Consider the following 23,793-nt stretch of genomic DNA (forward strand, 5'->3'; position numbering starts at 1 on the left):
GCCATTTTCATCACATCATGTCAAGGGCACATGCAACTAACATGACTTATCACTGTTGATGCTGACCTGGCTGAGTACTTGTCTAGCTGCTCTTAAGGCTGCCCTCCTCCCTGCCTTGGCACACTGCGTTCTTTGGAAGGCAGTCACTATGCACAATCCACAGGTAAGGAAGGGGAGGAAGGCTCACTCCCGAGGAAGGAGTACATCCATGAATTACCTGAGATTCTTCCACACAGGTGACTTGCCTATTCTCCGCCATTGACGGATTGACTGATCTGAAGTCCTCTTTTTGAGTCAGCTGTGTGAACGCCTCTCCCACAAGACATAAACTCTTTCTCTATCCTAGTAAGTGGCCAAGAAAGAACCTGGGTCTTCTGATTCCAAGTCTCATGCCTCCCACTACATATCAACCACTGACCTATTCCAATCCCTGGAATGATCGCTTTTGCTTCAGGAGCTGATGAGGGAACTTCAGCTCATCATCACCTGTGATCCTGCTATCAATTTAAATATCTGCATCATCAAGATGAAATGCATAACAAATAAATAATTCTAAACAGTTCTGGAATACCAGATATTGAAACGCATTCACATTTTGTAAAACTGTCATATGTTACAATACTTTGAAACTACCTGATCCAAATACACTCTCCAATGCAGGATATTAAAATCACTTAAAAGAAGAGTGATAGAGATTAATATGGTGACAAAATTTACACAGAGCCACCATAAGACGTGCCCTTCCAGGAAATCCCCAGGAGACATCAATGGATGCAAAGAGGTAGAGAGAAGGAATTCATTTTTGGTGAAACATCATTCAAATATGAAGAATAGTCATAAAGAGAAGGGCTGTGGGCATATTGGGAATCTGTTGACTTTATTCTCAACAGCTACTACCCCTTGTTCTGAAAATAGTGTCCCAATTTCCTTAAGAAAAGCCCTCCTCCCAATCTTGGTCCATGTGGTTGGACTGGGGTTAGTCCTGTGCTGGACACGTGACCCAGGCATGGACATTCAGCAGAAACCAACCCCAAGCCACAATGATTGGTTCAGAGACGCACGTGTGACCCAAAGAAATCGACCAGAGCTAATCTCAGAATTTTCCAGAGCAACTGGAATGAGAGGCTCTCTGTTCCCTTGGAGTTGCTGGTATGAAGGATGGTGTGAGCCCGGAGCTGCCAGGGGACACCGTCTGGAATTTGAGGATAAATTCAAAGCAGAGGAAAGCAGGGCCGAGAGAGGAGGAGACTCATGGCCCAGGTGATACTATTTGAGACCTGACAATACAATGCCTACACTTTTCAGTCACATAAACCTACAGACTTCCAGTTGCTTAAGCTATTTGAATTGAATTTTCTGTTGCTTGCAGTCTAGAAAGATCTAACTAATAAATACAATGTGGAAGATCTCTGATCTGGTCTGGTTTTTAAATCTGTCCCATCTTTGTTTTTCTCATCCATAAGACAAGAAAATTTGACATAACTTAATCACTAAAGTCCTTATAGGCGCACTTAATGCATTCCTATTTAAGACACTGTAGTGGGGGAGGGTATAGCTCAGTGGGAGAGTATGTGCCTGGCATGTACAAGGTCGTGGGTTCAATCCCCAGTATCTCCATTTTTAAAATAAATAAATAAATAAAAACTTAATTACCTCACCCCCCCAAAATAAAGGAATAAACAAATAATTTTTTAAAATAAAAAAATTTTAAAGACAAAAAAACTAGAATAGATAAACAAGATTATACTGTATAGCACAGGGAAATATATACAAGATCTTGTGGTAGCTCACAGTGAAAAAAATGTGACAATGAATATATGTATGTTCATGTATAAGTGAAAAATTATGCTCTACACTGGAATTTGACACAACATTGTAAAATGACTATAACTCAATAAAAAAATGTTTTAAAAAAAGACAAAAAAACTAGTAAGACATTAATATGTCTACTTAATGAAAAGTAAAATACTGCATTGTACTTCTGGTCTGTTCACATGCATGCAAACACACAAAATTCACAATCATCTTAAAATTAATACTTCTATTGTCTTTTAGCTATGGTCAACCAAATTACTGAATTTAATATTGTAAGTGATTATGCAAGTTTACTATTTTAATAAAACTTATTTTATCTTTAGAGGTTTTCGCTAAGTTAAAATACAAAATTATATTTTTACCAGTTATTTCTGAAGGTGTTGGGCAAAAGCATTAAGCCGTGCAGGAAAACTGTTTCTGATCCAGATGAAAATGGTTTTTACATTATGAGTCTGTCTGAAAACAATGGCCTGCCTATCTAAGATGTCTCTAAATCGCCAAAAAAATGACACAATGATTACAGTTAATACATCACCATTCTAAGTATTCCTCATAATCTTCAACCGAATGGAACGTATTTCAGAACTGGGCTCAGCACTTGTACAAAGAATTGTTCTTATAGATTACAGGGTGAGCAGACCACCATGACAATGTGAAGCAAGCACTACATCTGTAGACAGGAGACTCCTGTCCCAACCATCTGCTGTGTAACCTTGGTAAGTCTCCAAGAACCTCTGTCCACTCCGGTCTCCTCATCTATCAAGCAGAGGAAATGCCTCCTCCAGAGAAAAATGAGAATTAAAAAAACCTAGAGGAAGGAAGCGCGAACACAGCCAGAGATGTAAGTAACTGAATATTGAGCTTGAATCTGAATGCTCATAAGAACACTTATTTTGTAAATTCCCACCCACACCCCTGCCCCAGAAAACTGTCCTTGGTGTTTGGAATGTCTCAGCTTAAATGCTCTCTTAAATGTGAAGAGAGCCCTGGGCTCTGGATGGGGAGTTAGCAATATTCAACTCCTGACTCTGACATTCATCTCTTTGGCCTTTACTTTCTTCTGCAAAATTAAAGAGCCAAAATGAATTCTAGGATGACTCCAAGCTCTAAAAGTCTGCGAAATGTGTTTCCATCTATTGGTTTGCAAACTCAGGAGCCTCCAGTGTGAAATATGAAACTGACCCCTGAACCATGAGTGCAAGGCAGACCCCTCTGGTCTGGTAGGTGGCAGGTTTAATAAGCAAGAGAACTTAGATAGGAGGCTTGTCCTGGGTGGCTGCAGGACAAGCAGATCTCTACATAAACCTTAAAATTTATATAGAGTCACATATTCAGTCCAGATGGTCTCCACATCACATTGCCCCCTCGAGGCTATGTCCTTGAAAGTAGCTCTCACTACGGGAATGGTAGGCAGAGGCACATGCCAAGGACAGGGGAGGGGTGAGGAGCCATCGATGCCCAGGTTGAGCCAGCGGGTCAACTAGCATCAAGTCATTTCAGTAACCTCCACATCACTTTAATCCATGCTCAGAAATTGCCAGTGAAAGGGTGAATTCCTTAGATTATTAATCTTGCTTAGAAAACCAGAGAATGCCATCTCCTCCCCGCTCCCAGTATTCTACAGAAACATGCTCCAGTGTCAGACGGTGAGTAGGACAGGCCTGGAAGATTCCAAGTCCTGAGAATAGAGGGACAGGTGGGAAGCAGAGGTTCACAATGCACCCTTGACCTAAGAATTCAGTTGTTTCGTGAGCTTCTCTGAGCCACAAACTATCCGGAGTTGCCACAACTGCCAATTCCCTGAAGGTGGATGGTTTGTTTGTTTGTGGGAAAAGGCTGTGCACTAGGGGCCGTACTGAGCTACTAAAACAACAAATTCCCACTCGTTTCTGAACCACAGTGCCCAATCCCTGAGGATGTTACCCAGGTTCAGGCTGCAGGAACCAAGTAGCCCGGCAGTGGTTGCTAGGCAACAAGTGATCTCCCGGCCTGCAGCCCTGCTGGCCCATCAGCAAGCGCAGGGCCCCCCACCGCCCACTTGGATTTCCCACTTACACTGAGCTCATTAAAACCTAGCAATGTAAGTGCTCAACATAAACCCACGTGAGCTAGTTCCTCAACGAGCAAGCGTGCTCAGATGGTATCGCAGCCCACCGTGCCTGCTGGGGAGGCCCCTCTCCTCCTTGCGATGTGCTGAATGTGCCTGATGGGTGCCAGGGCCTGGAGAAGGGGACTGCCCAGGGTATCTGAAGTCACCCAACCAGATGCCAAGACCTTTCTCACGCTGAATGTGGCCACTTACAAGCTGGATGGCCTTGTATCATTTTTTTTCAACTTTCTGGCCTCAGTTTTCTCCTCAGTGAAATGAAGCAACTGGACCAATGACACCTAGGGCTACTTATTCACAGTGGCTCACGTGCCTCTGGCCAGCTGTCTAATTAATTCTCCCAAAGGAGCTCAGCAGACCACAGGCTCTAGAATGAGGCCTGAATGGAGGGGCAGCGCTCAGGGCCCAAGCTGAGCTGGAGAACCGAGCTCTCCAGTGCACGGGCCTTCCTGGGAGGGAGCCAAGGGAGGCTGAGCTCTTTCATGAAGAGACAATGGAGCTAAGCAAGTTCAGGTCTGGGGCCACAGACCAGGCCAGGAATAGAGTGTCTGGGATGCTGCATGCCCGGGCAAGGACAGTAGCAAGAACAATCTGCCATATGAATAGCGGCTAAAAGTTACCATCCCAGGGAAGATCCCGGGGCTCAGTCTGTGCAAGAAGCTAACACAGATGGAAGTGCATTTGGCAGTTCCTCAAAAAGTTAAATGTAGAACTGCCATGTGACCCAACGGTTCTATTTCTAGATATAGACCCCAAACAATTGAAAATAGGTACTCAAACAATGCCTTGTACAAGCATGTTCATAGCAGCACTGGTCACAGTAGCCAAAAGGTGGAAATAACCCAAATGTCCATCAACTGATGAAATGACAAATAAAATGTCATAGATACAGGCAATGGAATATTATCCAGCCATAAAAAAGAATGAAGTGCTGATACGTGCCACAATGTGGAAGATGCTCAAAAACATTAAGCAAAGTGACAAGCCACCCACATACAGTCACATATGATACAAAGTATCAAGAATGGGTAAATCCATAGAGACAGAATGCACATTGGTGGTTGCTAGGGATTGGAGGGAAGGGGCAACCACTGATTAATGGGGACAACCTTTTTAGGGCAATAAAAATGCTTTGGAACTAGAGAGAGATACTGACTGCACAACATTTCAAGTGTACTCAGTGCCACTGAACTGTTCACCTTACAATGGTTACTTTTATATTATGGGAATTTGCCCCAATAAAAACAATTTTTTAAGATAACACGGATCCCATGGAAGTACTTGGAATGGTGTACAGTACAGGCCGTATGGAATTAGGAGAAACCACAGGACCCTTCAGGACTTTACTGCAACACACATTGCAGCCACTGACGTGCCTTTGTATGCATTAAGGATCTTTCTAATGCACTGCGGTCAGCGCCCTAAGAATAGGACTCTCCGATACACATGGTTCTTTCCAGGTTTCTGTTCAGGGGTTTATGTCAAGAGGCAAGCAGGCCTTCACTGGAGGGTCCGCCAAGGAAGCAGGTCTTGGAGGGGAGCCCGTACGAGAATAAAGACTATTCTCCCGGAAAGAAGACCCACCTTCACTGAGGAGGCCTTTCTCAAGGGATCCACGTGGAAAAGGCAGGGAGAGGAGAGGCAGGGAGCCCAACGACACAATCCCTGTCCACAGCCTGGTCACCTACTGCCGTCCACCTGCCAGACAACACCGCCTGTGAACCACTTTCCTAAATATAAGGGAGAAAGAACAAAGCAATCACAAGGCCCCGCAGACTACTAGGAAAAGCCCAGGTTAGGAAGAAGGGCTCTCGGCCTCTCCTAAATTCCCACAGGCTCCACTGCGGGAAAAAAAACCTCTTCCAAGCGTACAAAACATCCCAAGGGTCCCCTGAAGGTGAGGGAAACAAGGGAAAACTCACATAAAGGATTTTTTGAGGTGTCAGTATCATCTTGAGCACCATTTTTTTTAACACTCTTAAAGCTGAACATAATAATATCAATTTATTTTTCCTTAGGAAACAATAAGAAGAGTGATTTCCCTTCCAGTCAGTATAGCCCCCAAATCCCCGCCCCACCCCATCCTACCCACTCTTTGTAAAAGAAAAACATAATAATATTAAATTTACTTCTCTCCAGAGACTGTCTTTATTCCATTGTATATTCTTGCCTCCTCTGTCGAGATTAGTTGACCAAAAGTTTGTGGGTTCATTTCTGGGTCCTCTATTCTGTTCCACTGGTCCATATGTCTATTTTTGTACCAATACCATGCTTTCCTGATTGCTGTAGCTCTGTGGTATTGTCTGAAGTCTGGACGAGTTATCCCTCCAGCCTCTTTCTTTCTCTTCAGTAATGCTTTGGCAATTCTAGGTCTTTTGTGGTTCCATATAAATTTTATTACGATTTGTTCTAGTTCTGTGAAATATGTCCTGGGTAATTTGATAGGGATTGCATTAAATCTGTAGATTGCCTTGGGCAGTGTGACCATTTTAACAATATTGATTCTTCCAATCCAGGAGCATGGGATATCTTTCCATTTTTTTTAAAGTCATCTTTAATTTCCTTCACAATGGTCCTCCAGCTGAGAGTTTATTTTTAAGCCTCATGGAAATGCAAATATGAGTTCTCATTTCTCTGTCTCTCTTATTATTTCTCTCATTACGAGCCTTTTCTACAGAAATAAAAGAATTTCCTTTTGCACAACCAAAAGAAAAAAAAAAGAAAAACCAACAGCCAATTTTTTAACAGGGAAAATGAAGATAGAGAACCACAAAAATCCCTGATTAAGAGAAAAGAGGTTGTTCTCAGGGGCAAAGTGCTAAAAATATAACATGAAGATTAAAGCATAAAGGAAATTTGCATTTTGCTGAATATTAAGATGAGCTTTTTTCTGCCCAAGCCTGGATGAAGAACACTTTTTTAAATCAGACCATTACACCATCAAGAACTTCTAAGAAATATCCTATTATCCAATAATGCCATTAAAATTAACTTGGTGATTTTAACAAAATACTAAGAAACCCATGCCAATTATTAGAAGGAAAATGTGCTGAGTAGTTCTTTAAAAAAAAATAAATGAAGCATCTTAATAAATCGGATACAGTGTTTCAGGCTCAAAAGAAGTTAAGACAAATTACAAGTATTTAAATATGATTTAGAAAATCTATGCCAGCCCTTCTTAAAATAGACATAAACTGGGACTATGTTTAATTGTACATTCTAAAGAGACAACAACGACAGTCCTATCAATTTAAATCTTGGCCAAAATTGAATTCTTCAAAAGCAAATTGGATAATGCTCAAAATATTGTACAGTACAGTATTGGTATCAAACATTAGAATTCTAATTAAAATTTACTGACCCCACATTGATGAGTCTGGCTAAATAAGAACTAAAAATTCTACGTTTCTTAAGGGCAAAACAATGAGCATACATGGAGTCAAAAGAAAAGAAGAGAAATAGGGAAAAAATACTAACAACACAAAGGACAAAGGGCTAATTTCTTCATTAACAACAGGCTACTACAAGTCAAATTTTTAAATGAGCAACCCAAAACAAAATTAGGTAAAAATAAAAATGGACAGTTCATTACAAATACTCTCTCTCATTCATAATTTTTAAAATGCTGAGAATCAGTGAGATACCAGGTTTCACCTATCAGTTGACACACAAAAATAAAATCTGGAATACCAGTATTGACAAAAACGTGGGTGAATAGGCATTCTCATATGCTGTTAGAAAATAAGCAAAATTGTTCAATCTTTTTGGATGGCAATTTAGCAATATTTATTAAAATGTTTTAATGTATGTAGCTTTCAACATACATATACATACACACATGTCATTGCATATACATAACATATAGTCATTGCAACATCATTTATAGTGGAAAAGTGGGACTAGTGTGCCTCAGTAAGGACTGGATACATAAACAATCATACTGGAATACTATACAGCCATCAAAAAGAACACGTTTGCAGTGGGGTGGATACAGCTCAAGTGGTAGAGCACATGCTTAGCATGCATGAGGTCCTGGGTTCAATCCCCAGTACCTCCTCTAAAAATAAAGAAATAAATAAACCTAATTACCTGGCTCCCAAAAAACTAAATAAATAATCACTCTTCAAAAAATATCTTTAGAAAATTAAAAAAAGAACAAGTTTGCTTTCTGTTTTAAGATGTGATAGGATGTTCAAAACAGATTAAGAAAAAAGTTGCAGAACAGTATACATAGGATGGTTTCATTTCATAGAAAACAGTTGCATGGATAAATGAATATCTACATATGCTTCATATGCGTTTATATGTACAGAGAGGAAAATGTAAAGCTACACACCAAAATGTGAACAGTGATTACTGCAGAGGCACGAAATTAGAAGAAGTGGAGAAAGGGTAAGATAAATTTACAATGGGCCTTTTTCACTATGTTTTCTTACAGGCTTTTAACATCCTAACACAGTTTGACAGTTGCTCTTAAAAGGACCCATGAAGATGTAAAACTTTGAGTTAAATTAATATTTTAAATGCGAGTTAATAAAATTTGCCTTATGTAATTATTTGTCAAGAATTTAAATTGCCATTGACGAATCCTTCAGAGTAAAGCTGGGAATCAGGGCAGGGATTAGTTAGGCTTTTTGGGAAAGGTTGCTAGATTTAGCAAATTAAAAAATGCAGAACTCCCAGTTAAATTTAAATTTCAGAAAAACGATGTGCAATATCTGGGACACATAGAAAACAAAATTCACTTTTTTCTGAAATTTAGATTTAACTGAGCTTCCTATATTTTATCTGGCACCACTATTTTAGGGCAACTTCATGGTCCCAGGCTGGTTCTTGGTATATGTGTTAGTGCATACCCAGAAGTCCCCCATGCATATAACTAGCTTCTTCTTCCTCTGGGCCAATGATTATTTTATTGATGGAAGACTTCTTTAAGAATCTCATGAAACTTGTGAGCCATTCCCCAGAACATATACATACAAAAGTTGGCATCTCAGAACATAGTCTTGAAACCATCAGAAGATTCCAGGTTAAGAACCCTAGTTTCTCTCTAGGTATGTATGACATGCTTTGCTGATTCTTGAAATTCTATGTCATCTCAACAAATTTAAAGGACTCACACAATCTGATTTCAAGACTTACTCTAAAAAAAAAGGGCTTACTCTAAAGCTATAGTAATCTAGATCTTAGGGAATTGGCAAAAGGTTAGATATATAAAGTCAATGAACTGTAATAAAATAGATCATTTATACAGTCAAATGATTTTCAACAAAGGTGCCAAGATAATTCAGTGGAGATAGACAATCTTGTCAACAAATATTTCTGGAACAATTGGATATCCATATGCCAAAAATGAATAAAAACTACTCATACACTGAACTACATACAAATACAAATATTATCTCAAAATGGGTCAAAGACCTAAACACTAAACAATACAGTTCTAAAAGAAAACACAGGAGGAAATTTTTGTGACCTTGGATTAAGCAAAGATTTCTTAGATAGGACACAAAAAGGCACAAACTATAAAAGAAAAAGTTGATAAATTAGACTTCATTGATATTAAAAACCTGCCCTTCAAAAGACACTGTCAAGAAAATACAAAGACAAGTCACAGATTGGGAGAAAATATTTGCAGGTCACATATGGAATAAAGGATTTGTATCCAAAGTATAGAAAGAATTCTCACAACTCACTGAACAACTACTTCATCAAAGAAAAGGTATGGATGGCAGATAGCACCTTAAAAAAAAAAATGTTCAACATCATGGGGGAGGTTATAGCTCAGTGGTAGAGCACCTGCTTAGCATGCACAAGGTCCTGGGTTCAATCCTCAGAATCTCCACTAAAAAAAATAAATAAATAAATCATTTAAAAAACAAAAATAAAAGGTTTTAAAAAGTGCTCAACATCATCAACTGTTAAGAAAATGCAAATTAATACCACAGTGTGATGCCACTATACACCCATTAGAATAGCTAACATCTAAATCACCAACAATACCAAGAAGTGACAAGGATGCAAGAAACTGGAACTCTCATTTAATGATGATGATGAGAATGAAAAATGATTCAGTCAAACTGGGAACCATCTTGGCAGCTTCTTGTAAAGTTTAACATGCACTGACCACATGACCCAGCAATCCCACTCCCAGGCACTTACTAAAGAGAAATGAAAACATATGTCCACTTAAAGACCTGTACGTGAACTTTTATGGCAGCTTTATTCATAATCACCCAAAACTGGAAGCAATCCAAATGTAATCAGTTGGTGAAAGGATAAACAAAACTATGGTACATCCATACAATGGAATACTACTCAGCAATAAAAAGAAGTTACTGATACATGCAACCATATGAATCAATCTCAAGGGCATGACCCTCAGTGTGCATGTTGTGTGATCTAATTTATATGATGTTCTGGAACTGGCAAAACTATAAGCAAAGACTCAGACCATCAGAGGCCAGGGGCTGGGGCTGGGAGAGGGCTGACCACAAAGGGGCATGAGGAAATTTATGGAAGTGATGAGCTCCTCTATATCCTGATTGTGGTGACCGTTACACAACTGTATTTCAAAATCATAGAAGTGAATGCTTAGAAGGGTGAATTTTCCTTAATTTTTAGAAAAGAGTCTGAAAAGTCTCTGTGTAAGGAATAATCGGGGAGGTCAGCTGGCAGTTAGAGTTTGGTTTTCATGTTTCCTATATAAAGTCTTCCCTTCCCTGGGGAATATACTGACGATATATTTAACATTTTTCCTGTTCTACTACATTCCGTTTTGCTTGAAAATTAAGGCTGGGATTTTGCTCCAAATAACAAATTTTGGCAATCTGACCTGAACACTGTGAGAAACTGGCAATGATCCTTACTGGGCTGTCCTTTCACTGAGTGGTGATCAGCCCATTTTGCACAGACTCTGGGGTTCTGGTTTCCCGTGGAAGAGGCACCAGATTCTGCTCATCTCTTGTGATGACTTCCACCACAACATGCCTTCCATAAAGGAGTTTCAATCTGCCTCTGAAACCCCAAAGTAATTACAAATGCTCCTTTAAATTAACTACAAGCAGCAGTTAAGTGCCAGCATTGAAATTCTAAACGATGTGCTAGCTTTCAGGAACTGTTAGCAAAAGACAGCAGACATTTCTCTTTTCAAGCGTCTTTTTTAAGTACACTTACTTCATTGCTCAAATCCTCACTCTTTTTCAAAAGCCCTATGCCGTTCCTCTCTCTTAGGAAAGAAAAACCTTAACGTTACACAAACCCAAAGCATCCCTACAGAAACTAAAGCTGCCAGGACTGGACCTGCTACCAACCTTTCCTCTCTGATTCCTCTCCAGCCCTCACTTTGAAGGTCAGAAACATGGAGCGGTTGGAGGCAAGTGCAGCAGAATTCTAGCAAAAACACTCTACTCAAAGCCACAATGCTGGGGCCCAGAGTCCAGACTCCATCCCCGAGCTGTAGGACCCCAGGTGAGTCTCCTTAGCTGCACAATGGAGAATAGTATCCACTTTCAGAAAAAGAGCAGTTTGTGTGCACAGAGGGCCAGCTCTGGGCCAGGGCTTTACAAGTTCCTCTCTTTACCCTTCCAACCCTCCTATGAATGAATGAGGAACTGGGGTTAAGAAAGCTAATACGATTAACAACAAGGTCCTACTGTAGAGCACAGGGAACTATACCCAGTGGCTTGCAGCAACCTGTAATGAGAAAGAATATGTATGTAAAACTGGATCACTAGGCTGTACACCAGCAAGTAATACATTGTAAATCAACTATACTTCAATAAAAAACAACAAGAAATGGGTTAAATAGTAAATAAATAAATAAACAAATACAAATTATTTTCACAGGAAAGAAAGAAGGAAAGAAAGGAAGGAAGGAAGGGAGGAAGGAAAAGGAAAAAGAAAGCTAATAAGCTTGTAGTGACTCAGCAGGGATTCTAAACCTTTAAATTCACACTCAGAACCTTCAGAGCTAACATTCTCTTTCCCTACTGCACATGCCTCCCCAGAAGCAGACTGTAACTCCACTCTCCAAACATATTAAACCAAGGCTGTTGTGTACAATGAAAAGTTAAAAGTCTGTCTAGGATGACTCTCAAGATTTAAGCAATTTGAAGACAAGAGCTGTTTATCCGTTGGTGTATCTCCCACGAGTCCAGCCTCAGCGCTGGGCCCTAGAACCTGGCTCCAGACACCCCTCAGGAAGAAGGGACAGAAGGAGGGCAGGCTTCAGCTAAATCCAATAAATAAAAGTGGAAAAATAAATTCCTTCCATCAACGTTTTCTGAAATATTCAGCCAACCTCTTCCTTTGTCACAAGCCAGATAAATATTTTCAGCTTTGCAATTCACACCATCGAATCCAGCTACTCAACTCTGCGGTTGGAGCACATAAACCAATGGTACTTAAACAAATCGGTGTGGCCATGTTCAATAAAGCCTTATTGATGGACACTGAAATTTGAATTTCATATCATTTTCATGCATCCCAAAATACTCATTTTGATTTATTTCCAACCATTTTAAAATGTTAAAACCATTCTTGGCTGGGTGTCTGTCTGCTGTCTGGGTGCCCGGTGCTCCTCTAGTCCTCAAGTGTGCAGTCCTGGCTGGGGCCCTGCTCTGCCCTCACTCACCCTGGGGAGTAGGGAGGGGCAATTTAGAGAAGCCCCTCCTCCTAAGGACAACTATGCTAAGACTCACATCGTGATAGTTGATCGACGACAGGTCAGCATTCAAATAAAGCAACAAATGATTCCATAAAAGCCTAGATGGCCAGCACATGCTGAGTTCACACTGTCCTCTTTTTCACTGAAGTATAGTCGATTTACAATGTTGTGTTAATTTCTGGTGCACACTGTCCTCTTATTATTGTTTCTGGCATCTGCCTGGTAAAAGGGATACAAAGGAAGAACTAATGGAAGTGAATGCTGTGGAGAGTCAGCACCGAAATCCACATTTTCTAGCATCTTATACATCACAACCAAAGAAATGAATCTCTACTGATGGAATTTTAGTCTCCTTGAGAATCAGGTAGGAAAGAAATGATTTTTTTTTTCAGTCCAAGGGAAAAGCATGAAATAAACAAGATTGCTATTATAGATATGTATATGGCTTCCTTTTATTAGGTGTCTCCTATGGGCCAGTCACTGGGCTAGATACTTTTCTAAGCCACAACAATCTTCAAGGTTGGCATCAGAGTCCCCTTTTGACAGATGAGGAAACCAAGCTGCAGAAAAACTACTTACTTACCCGAGGACACTCAGAGCTGGATTCCCCCCTAGGTCTCATTCCCATGCCTGGACCCTTAACATGGCACCATGGTCACTCATCAGTCTCCTTTATGCAGACTTCAAATCTGCTTTGAGATACAAAACCTTGGCCATTTGAGGAGAGGGTAGGCCAGAAATCCCAGGCCCTTCAAAACTGGATGCTTTTGGATGAGAAGGACCAAGAGCAGGTGGGACTGTCTTCTTTTTTTCTGCCATGTGCTTCTTGCTGTGCAGGCTATGGGGGGAGATGACAAGAGACTAGCGGGGGCTTCTCAACCCTGGTCACACAGTAGACTCACTTGGGGACATTTAAAGATCACAGGTGTCCAAGCCCCAAACCAACCAATTAAGTCAGAGCCTGGGGGACGGGAGACAGTGGCACTCAGGCACTCATTTTTGTTAAAGCTCCCAGGTGACTCTGACATGCAGCCAGTGTAGGTGAAGGGAGAAGGGGAAATAAGAAAGAAATTCTATCCACAAAACTTGACTGTGCTGTTGGACTTTCTGTTCAGGGGGCAGATTCTATAGTCCCCACCCTTGGGTTAAGCAGTGCTGACCACAGCTGTCCCCTAAATCGGTAAGACCTAAAAATAGACTCAGCATTCTGTTTTCCGACTCAAACATCCTTCAGCTTCAGATAGGTTTTCTTTCCTGTTTGATGCTTGAGAAATGAGGGCATAAACAGAACCATTCTGGATGCTATGTCACATGAGAGGCTTAAACAAAAGAAGCTAAAGGCAGAAATGTGATTTTTGTCAGGTGGCCAAGCTGAGAAAAATGATGTTTCCTAAGAATGTACCAGAAAAATAAAATAAGAAAATCACTCCATTTTAACAGTACCGAGAAAACCAACCATTCTTTTCCTTTAGTAAAATTGTTCAAAAAATTTTGACGAGACTTGTCCGTTTATTTCAAAAGAAAACCTCACGTCACTGAGAATTTTCTGAGAAAGTATTCATCAGTTTCCAAATAAAAGAATTATATATTTATCAAAATTTTAGTACAATAAAAATTTTTCATTTTTAAAACTGATGTTGTAGCATAACTCATCCTACTAGGGAGGAAGAGCTTTTCATGGAGGGAAAAGAATTACAGAAACTGAATAAACTGCTGTAATCACATTTTATATGAGAAACACATAATCCTTTCCCTAGTCTATACTTTGTATTTGTGCGACATTTTACTTTATTTTCAAAACGTTTTTAAAATTCATTCTCCCAACTTTTTTATGTTTATTGAAAACACTTCACTGTGTTCTCATTTATTAATTGCATCTTTTCTAAAAAGAAAATAAGACAAGCATTATTAGTCCACTTTGGAGATATAAAAACTGAAGTTCAGGGATGTTCAATTATTCTCTCAAGGTCACAGAAAGTTAATGGGCTTCTATTAACTGGCCCTGTTATTTTTAGCTGAGAGAGAAAGAAGCAATGTCCCTTGACATCTCAGCTAATATAGGACATTCTGCACAAGTGTGTGTGTGCATGTGTGTGTACGTGTGCAAAAAGCCCAGTAGAGAAGACCGAGCTGTGCAAGGAGCTAGAATTGTTTCTTTGTTAGCAAACTTCAGCCAGAAATGGATTCATCTGAGGCAGAACCATTGTTTCAAGTTAGCATGTTTAATCAAAGAGAGGATTATCGAATCAGCTTAGTGGGTAAAACTGCGTACACAAGCCCCTTTTTTCTCCAAGTGCAGAAATCGACACATTTTCATTCTAATCCCAAAGGATAAGATTCCTAGGGAACATGACATGAAAACCAAACAAACAAACAGGTGTCTGATTGCTTGAATATTTGGCAAAGAATTATTTCATTAAAATAAAAAGGCTTTACAAACAAAATAATACAAATGTAAATCATCCCTACCTTTCTTTGATGGAAGGCCCCATGGAAGGAAGGACTGCTCACTGGAAAAGAAAAATCTGTCCAGCAGCTGCCACCTCTGATACCTGCCTGCTTCCCCGAATGAACCAGAAAGAGAAGACCAACGGCCTCTATTTTTTTTAAATTTGAAATGTGACATTTCTGTAAACCCATCAGAAATATGTGTGTTTCTTTTATTTAGTGCCCACATGCTTGTCACCATGGTGAAAATAAAGTCAGCCAGGACCCAGAATTCTAACCCCAAGAGAAGGGCCTGCTTGGTGGGTGGCATTAGAAGAACTTGCTGTGTCTTTGTCATTCGTTGGCTTTTCCCTCCACTGGGCACAGCCATGCAAGCTGTGTTTGTCTGAGAGCAAGACCAGACTCAAATCACTCTGTCCCCTGTTTACTGATAAGCCTCAAAGAGCTTACAGAGCCTATTTTAAGTCTCAGCTAAAAATGACAGGGCCAGGGCTGACTTTCATCTCAGCACCCTTCACACTCGACAACTCAACATCAAGCCAGCTACCAGCTACCTGGTTCAAATCCTACACTTACTAGCAGGGTGACCTTGGGCCGGTCATTTAACTTTTATGCACTTCATCTAAACAATGGGGATGGTGACAGCACCCAGCTCAGAGGACACTGCAGGGACTGGTGAGCCATTATGTGTAAAGCCCCTGAAACAGTGCTGGCACATGGCAAGTGCTTGAGAAAAGCGTTAGTCATTATCAGCAGCAGCATCGTCAGCAGCATCGTCATCATGTCTCTGTAGATGAGATTTCCACATACATTTTTAGAATCCATTGAATCCTCATGACTTAGTATGTTTAAGTGTGTCAGAGGACTTAGAAAGATGCATCTTAAGATGTATCCTAAGTACGGACAAGGGTTTGCATGGTTTCAACCTCTCGCCAGCACCTAAGGAAGGAGCACCTAAGATTTCTCATCAGCTTGCCTAGATGTTGGCAGAAGGAGTAGAGGGACAGGGGAGGCTTAAAAGCTGTCAGCAGTCAGACATCAAAAAAACAGAATCAGACTCTATTACCAGCCCTGTGAGGTAGAGCCCATCCTTGAAGATGAGGAAACTGAGACTCTTAAGATCACCTGTCACAGCAGGTTTAACTGCGGCAGCTCAGTCTCAAACCCACATGTTCTCCCTTCACACCACGCAGTCCCCAGATCCTGTGAGTTCCTGCCACCGGCTGGTACAATAAGCACTGCCTGGACCCATGGACTTGCCCTAATGACAGTCAGCTGACCACACAAAAGCTGAAGACCCGGGCAGGGTAGAGCTCAGTGGTAGAGTATGTGCTTAGCATGCATGAGTCCTGTGTTCAATCCCCAGTACCTCCATTTAAAAAAAAAAAAATAGTTAAAAAAAAAAAAGCTGAAGATGGCCTTAATCCATTTTAATTCCATTTAGTGATTCTTCCACAAAAGAAGAAGAGGTGGGGTGGAAGAAAAGAAAGAAAAAGAAAAAGAAAGGAGAGGAGGAAGAAAGGGAGGGGGAGAGAAAGAAAAAAAGAAAAGAAACTTCAGAGTTAGATTTATACGTTTCCATTGCTAATATTATTGTCTTTGTAGTTGGGGGGCGGGGTGGTGACACTTTCTGCTTACCCGTACAGGTAAATTTCCATTTTCAATGTATCCAGTGAGCATGAGGTTCTGTTTCAGCAAGCACACTGTCTGCAATGGCTAACATCCATTCCCCTTCTCTGTAAATGAGTATGTGTAAGGTTTTTTTCCCCCTGTTTGACTTCCCTATTGATGGCCTTTCCCCCGCCCTCCATCGAAAATGAGCATCTCAAGTGTTACTGCAAGATCATGAAAGATTAAGTTAAAATGATGAGGAATCAATTTTTTATGGGTTTATAAGGCTCTGAATCATCTCAGTCCAGTTCTTCTGGGTAACCAAGCCAGATCAGGTTCCAAATTTGCTAAGCTTTCCCGTTAGAATTACAGTTACTCTGGCTCTCTTCAACTCGGAACTCACGACACCCAGTATTGCTTCTCCCCAGGTGACAGCGTTCACATAGCTAAGACTGTCTCAGATGGGAGCTAGAAGCCCGAATCTGTTTTGAACCGGTTGGTTCTGCAATATCTGTGTATTAGTTCATGACTTGTGTCTGAATGAAAACATTATATATCCACCACTTAAGGACAAAAAATATTTATACTGTTCTGTGAGTCATCTTTAGGAAGCACTAAAGAGGTCTTTCTCTTTCTCGAAGATTTTTCACACCTATTTTTAGTCACACACACAAAAAATCTCAGAGTTGGGTTAAATTTCCAATGTCCAGTCTTTCTTCCCATTTACTTAAACTGATGCATACCCTAACGTACCTTCTCCTGCCCATCCCTACTACATTCCGAGTCCAAATCAACTACTTCTTTCAAGGATGGATTTCAGACATGTAAATATAAGAGTAGTTTGACAGAAGCACTCAGGCAACTCATTTCTTCAGTAAAAGTCATGTAAATCATCAATCAACAGGGGAAATTAATAAGCAAGATTTTGTCCTAATGGTCGAATGGCTGTAATAGGCATCTCCCCAAAGAGTCCTCCTGCCCCAAATCTGCTCCACATGGTCACATGACACACACTCATCATTATCATCCTCCTCCTCCTCATTCCCTTTGTGGGAATTAAACCTTATTGGAATCAATTAACAAGGACGAAGAGATAGATCAAAGAGACAGACTGACATTGAAAACACAGATTCAGTTCGATAATTTGCTACTAATGAGAGAAAAAAACAAGATTCTAAGAAATAGCCCAAATTCTGTCAAGGTCAAGTTTCTCAATCCGGTTTACTTCTGTTAATAAAAACTGAAGCCTATTTATTACATTCTATCATATCAAATCATATCATATCATATGTGGCCTCTTCCCCACAGAAATAAAAGTGCATTTGAGCATTTTCAAAGTAACTCTTGGGGCATGTAATCAAATTTATATGAAACAAAAGTTCTCCAATCCAAATGTAAGAAAGAAAGCATTGGTTCCCAGATACATTCCACAGGCACTTGGTTTAATACAATCGTTTCAGATAAATCCATTATTTGCCTGCCCTGGAATAGAGACTTGGGGATTATCTACCTGCACACATCGGTCTACCAAATAGCCTATTAAAAATGTTGATGTTAGTAGGTTAGTAGGTCTGACGCGAGCATTCACATACTTGTAATCCAGCCTCTTTTATTATCATCTGCCAAATTCTCTTGAAAATCCCAGATCCACCGGCAGCAGCTGGCCATCTCCCATCCCTTGCACCGCCCCACGGCTTCCTCGAAGCCTCCCAGTGCCCTGCTCACGCCCTGGCTGCTCACCTCAAACGTGCGCCTCCAGGGGCATCCAGCCGGGAGGGCGACACACCAAGCCCCACTCACAATGTCCTCTCGAATGCTTCCTACTGCTCCAACACTTCGTCCTAAGCTCAGAAAGGGCTGGTCGCAGGCCGCGGGGAGCCGGTTGACCTTTCGGCCTCGGCTTCCGGCTGCCTTGGTAGAGCCCTCAAAGGTGGAGGATAGGAAAGAAAGTCCCGGACCCGCTGGCACGGAGCACGCCATTCCCTGCCTCCTATACTGCTCACCCTCGACACACGCAGGGTCAGCGGGACAAGGAGCAGGGGCCATCTGGGCACTAAACATCCCGCCAGGGACGCTCGGAGCTGGCCCCTCTGCCCTGCCAGGGTGAGCACCGAGATCCGGCTCTAACAGAGTGTGGCTCCGCCTGGGCCGAGAGGGGCGCGCCACTTGGTGGCTAATGGTCGTGCCAGGAGTACCAGGTCTAGTGGGGCTGCCGGGCCCTGGAGCGGTGCGCCCCGAGAGCCCCGAGCTGGCACGGTTGGAGAACTAAAGTGGGCAGAAAAGCGACACTTGTAAGGTTGGCCAGGGGTCTGCATCCACGCGGGCCAAGAGTCCAGACCCATCCCCTTCCCGAAAGGGTAGAAGTTCGTGTCAGGCACCCTGGAGAACCGCGCCGGGCAGCGTGCAGTGCCGGGCGGGGAGAGGTTTCGGGTCCCCGGCTGGCGCCCTGCGCCGCGCCCGCCGCGTCCACTCACCTGGCAGTTGGCGCCGGAAAACCCGGCGGGGCAGGTGCAGCTGTAGCCGGGCTCGCCGGCGGGGGCCGAGGACTGCGGGCCGGGCGCGGGGCGCTGGGTGCACACACCCCCATTCCGGCAGGGCTGCGCGGCGCAGGGGCCCGGCACGGGCAGGGGCGCGGCGGGCACTGGACTGGCCAGGCAGCCGCTGTGGGGCCCCGCGCCGAGCAGCAATAGTAGTAGGACGGGCGCAGGCAGCAGCTGCGCACCGGGCGCCGGGGCGCGGCGGGGCGGCATGGCCGACCGAGCGGGCGCGGAGCGGGAGCCGGAGCTGAGGCGCGGCGGCGGCGCTCGCGGCGGGAGCGGCGGCGCTGGCGGAGAGAGCGGCTCGGCTGGGCTCGGCGCCTCCTGCAGCTGCGGGATCCACGGTTCCCGGGGCAACGGCGGGCGGGGCCTTTGGGGCGGGGCAAGCAGGGGGCGGGGAAAGCGGGGGCGGGGCTCCAGACTGGCTGGGGAGGAAAGGGGCGTGGGGACCCTTCCCCCACAGAGAGTTGGAACAGGAGGAGCAGAAAGGCCGTCAAGGGCTTCCAGCCCTAAGACGAGCGGTCAGAGTCGTGGGTGTGTCCAAAAGACCCTGAGGGTGGCAGCGCGCCTTGTGGGGAACTAGACAGGGCTCGGGAAAGAAAGGGGGTGGAGAGGTCAACGCAGGCACGGGAAGGACTGTATGGTCTCCAGGTCAGGAGCAGCAGGGCGCCCCCCATGGACGGGACAGGGGCGGGCAGCCGCCCTGCGCGACGAAGGAAGGGGTGGCCCGACTGGCAGCAGCCGCCGGCGACCTCTTGGCGCAGAATCTGTGAGACCGCAGCGGGGACCGGCCTTACTTCATTCCCCGGGGCTGCTCCTTCCCCTCCCACAACACTCTCCCAGCACACACAGTCCTCCCCGCGCCGCCTCCAAACCCCAGCGCCCGGACACCCGCTGATCCGCTCGGCTTGCAAGGAAGTGACCTTGCGTCTGCGCAGCCGGCCCCGGGGCCCTTGTCCTTGGTGCTGACCGAGGAGTCTCCCTTCTCGCGGGCCCTCTCCTGAGGGCGGAGCCGGCCGCGCGCTGAGAAATGTCTGACTGTGGTGTGTGAGCTGCGAGAGGCCTCGGGATCAGTGTCTAACCCTGCCGTTGACCCGAGGAGGAAACTGAGGCCCAGAAAGGCTGGACGGGAGCCCAGTGGGTCACTTGACTCCCAGCCAGAAACGCTGTCATTCTTTTGAAAGAGCAGTTCAAAAGTGCAGGTTCGCGAAGGCACTGCCAGGGTTTACTATAGAGCTCTGTGTAAAAGGAACGTTCACCGCGACCTACTTAGGAAGGGGGGGCGGGCAGGGGGCGGGGGTCTCCTCTAAACGTCTGGGTTAGGCTGGCTCGTGCTTTGACAGCCAAGGAGATCAGGCTCTGCTGAGGAAACGCAGCTCACCTTGTCTCCCGTCCAACCTTTCACGACCTCTACCGGTCAGGACAAGGAGGAAAGCATGAGTTTAGGTAAAATTTGGGGGTGGGGCACACAAATACAGTTTTGTAAAAGCTGAGCAAAAAAGAAAGTCGAGACTTTACATGAACCCATGCATGAGGTGCCACAGAGGAGCAGCCAGGGGCTGATAAAAGTCTCCAGTGAAAACAGGAGCCAAACTGCACAGCCTCTCCCAGTCACGCTCTGACAAAGGTGCAAAAGTGTCAGGCATTTGTGACTTAGGCGATGCTTAAAATTCATGTGGCCATTATGAGAAATCACTGAAAACCAGACAAATCTGCAGGCAGCGGGGGAGTTCATATCTCCAAGTGAACCCAAACAGTTCTTACATTTCCCTCACATCTGCTGTCTTTTAGCTGTGACCTCCTCTTTAAAAAAAAAAAAAATCTTAATTTTGTACCACACCAGCACCCTCTGCTGGTACTAGCCTCATCATCCAGGTGTTTCTTCCACTTTCTGTGCCTCTGGAATATGCATGCTTTCCCGAAACTAACTTCTTTTACCTTAAATCCTGGATTACTGGACCAGTGCCACTCACTCCATTCCATCAACACACACACACACACACACACACAAATGAAGCAAAATGAAGCACAAGAAAGAATGTGAACTAATTAAAATCACACCATAATTGTGAATTTCATATCCCTTTGAAATACAGAATAATAGTGGTTTTATTTTCTGGATGCTGCTTTCTGAATTTTCCAAATACTGTTCAGTTTTTTAAAAACATTCTATTTTTGATCTTTAAAGGGCGTATTATAGAAGAGACAAGTCCATTTTTCTACAAGCTAAAAAGTAAGAATAAATCTCCCAGCTGCCTTTCTTATAAGTGGAGCAATGTGATTAATTCTGGACAATAGAATATAGTATTCTATTCCCTGGCCCCTAAACATCCACATACTAAATACCATGAAAGAAGTGGGTCATTTTGGTTCTGAAGGCTGATTTGGTACTTGGCTGACCATTTTCAGTTATCTGAAAGACTGCCAAGTACCTGACCAAAGAGTCCAACTAATATATTACATGTCTTATTAGCAGAAGTTATTAAAATAATGTTGACTCTATGTTTAAATGAAAACTAAAAATTCAATTATCCAGGCCTTTGGTTCATATTATTCCAAATTTATAGAATATCAAATCTTTACCTGAATCCACTTTATTTTCTTTTTCATAGAGAGCTTACTTTAATAAGTCGAGGGCAATATACCCCAAAAATGTGACTTGATTTCAGCAAAGAATGTGATAGAATTTCTCATGATTGCCTTATGGAGAAAGTAGACTTAAAACCATGGAACAATTGTAGTCTGAATGCACTAGTCAGTGAATCACTACCAGGCTAGTAGAAGTTTTTAAAGAAATGCCATAGACTCTCAAAATTTGGCAGCTAATACAATTCATACTAGAATAAAGACATAAATTTCTTTCAACCAGTCAAAATGCTGAGCTAAAATAAATAAAATGGAGTATGCCGTGAATGACTGTACATTTGGTCCTACTGCTATTTGCCAATATTTCTCCCTCTCCTTCTTCCTAGAACTCTGTAGAACTGTACTTTCTTGCCCTCTTGAAGTTGGGTGTAGTCACATGACTTGTGTTGGCCAATGAAATGTGAGGGGAGATTGCATGCACTTCTTCCAGATGGAAGCCTTTAAAATCCAGTGTATGACTCACGTGACCGGGGTGACCAGCAAGATTCCAAAAGGGGGAGGCTCCTCTGGCCTGTGTCTCTGAGGGAGGGCAATGTGGCAAAGCAATGGGAACCTGCAATGGACATGTGGCATAAGACATAAACCACTGTCATTTTCAACCCTGAGCCCCAACAATGTTAAATAACTCCAGATCACACATAAGTAGGGGGCAAGGCAGGACTGACTATTCCCAGGGCCATGCAGCATGACTGGCTATCTCAAGGGTGCTATTCCTGCAAGACAGAAGGCTGGTTCCAACTAGGGATGCCAAGGCCTCTGAATTTGATGGAACAGAAACATTTTGAGAAACAATTCTGCTGGTTTCTTTCCATGGATCTATTCCAGAGTTACAACTCAACTGCATTATACTCTAGATGTTACAAAAATGTTACAAACCAATGCAAACATAGTTGTCCTTATTTTTTGTGATTTGTCACAACAGGAGAAAACCATCTTCCATGACCAGCCCAGGGAACCACTGGCTTTAATGACAACTCCTCTCAATAGTGAGGTTCCCATGCTCTATAACCTTCAGAGAATCCTGTGGGAATGCCTGACTGATGCACAATGTTATGACTCATAGACTTAGAATCTCGTATTTAGAACAAACTGCAAACCCAAGGTTTGAACCAAGATCCAAACAGGAAGACCTACATGGGGTAACATATCACCTTCAGCTTACCTGGAGTTCCACAGGTTCTAATATACACACGTATCTCACTTCACTGTACTTCGCTTTACTGTGTTTCATAGTATTGAGTTTTTTACAAATCAAAGGTTAGTGGCAACCCTGCTTTGAGCAAGTCTACTGGCACCATTTTTCCGACAGCATTTGCTCACTTCTGTCTTGCATGACATTTTGGTAATTCTCACAATATTTGAAGGATTTGCATTATTGTTATGTTTGTTATGGTGATCTGTGATCAAGTGACCTTTGATGTTGCTGCTATGACTCACTGAAAGTTCAGATGATGGTTAGCATTTTTTAGCAACAAAGCATTTTTAACTAAGGTACGACTTCTTTTGTCATAATGCTATATATTGCAGAGAATAGGTTACAGTATAGCGTAAACATAAACTTTATATGCACTGGGAAACAATTCCTGTGACTTGCTTTAATGTGATATTCACTTCATTGCGGGGTCTGGAACGGACCCGCAGTAGCTCCAAGGTGCACCCGTTTGCATCTATCGATGATTCCGCACTCACCTTCTCCCTCAGAGAACCTAAGTTTTCTGCAGTCATTGGTAAGTTGGTCCCTATGCTGCTCTCTGCACCCAGAGCTGCCTGTAGCCAGTGTCGTCACTGCCGCCTCTTCCCACTTTCAGGAATATAAGGAAACTTTCTTGCTTCCTGCAGAGGATGGGCCTGGATGCTGGATTGAAGTTGGAGTCAGCATGAAAGAAAAAGTCAGCCACACAATCCAGAGACAAGGGACACATTTCCTGGTGAACAGTTTTCTGCCTTAGAGAACAGCCCCA

At 43.1% G+C, this 23,793-nt stretch overlaps 1 protein-coding gene across 2 annotated transcripts in view; it reads right to left on the reverse strand.

Annotated features, from left to right (window-relative positions):
• The window catches only part of DNER (delta/notch like EGF repeat containing), a 263,556-nt gene extending 244,061 nt beyond the window's left edge, over positions 1–19,495 (reverse strand). Inside the window, exon 1 of one of the 2 annotated variants that reach the window (XM_072961804.1) lies at positions 19,124–19,495. In XM_072961804.1, coding sequence (XP_072817905.1) covers positions 19,124–19,399 — 276 coding nt within the window. In that variant the 5' untranslated portion in view covers positions 19,400–19,495. The remainder of the gene's footprint in view (positions 1–19,123) is intronic. The other variant, XM_072961805.1, reaches the window with a different exon arrangement.
• Positions 19,496–23,793: the final 4,298 nt, after the last annotated feature.

Source organism: Vicugna pacos, chromosome 5 (assembly GCF_048564905.1).
Source record: "Vicugna pacos chromosome 5, VicPac4, whole genome shotgun sequence".
Taxonomy (NCBI): domain Eukaryota; kingdom Metazoa; phylum Chordata; class Mammalia; order Artiodactyla; family Camelidae; genus Vicugna; species Vicugna pacos.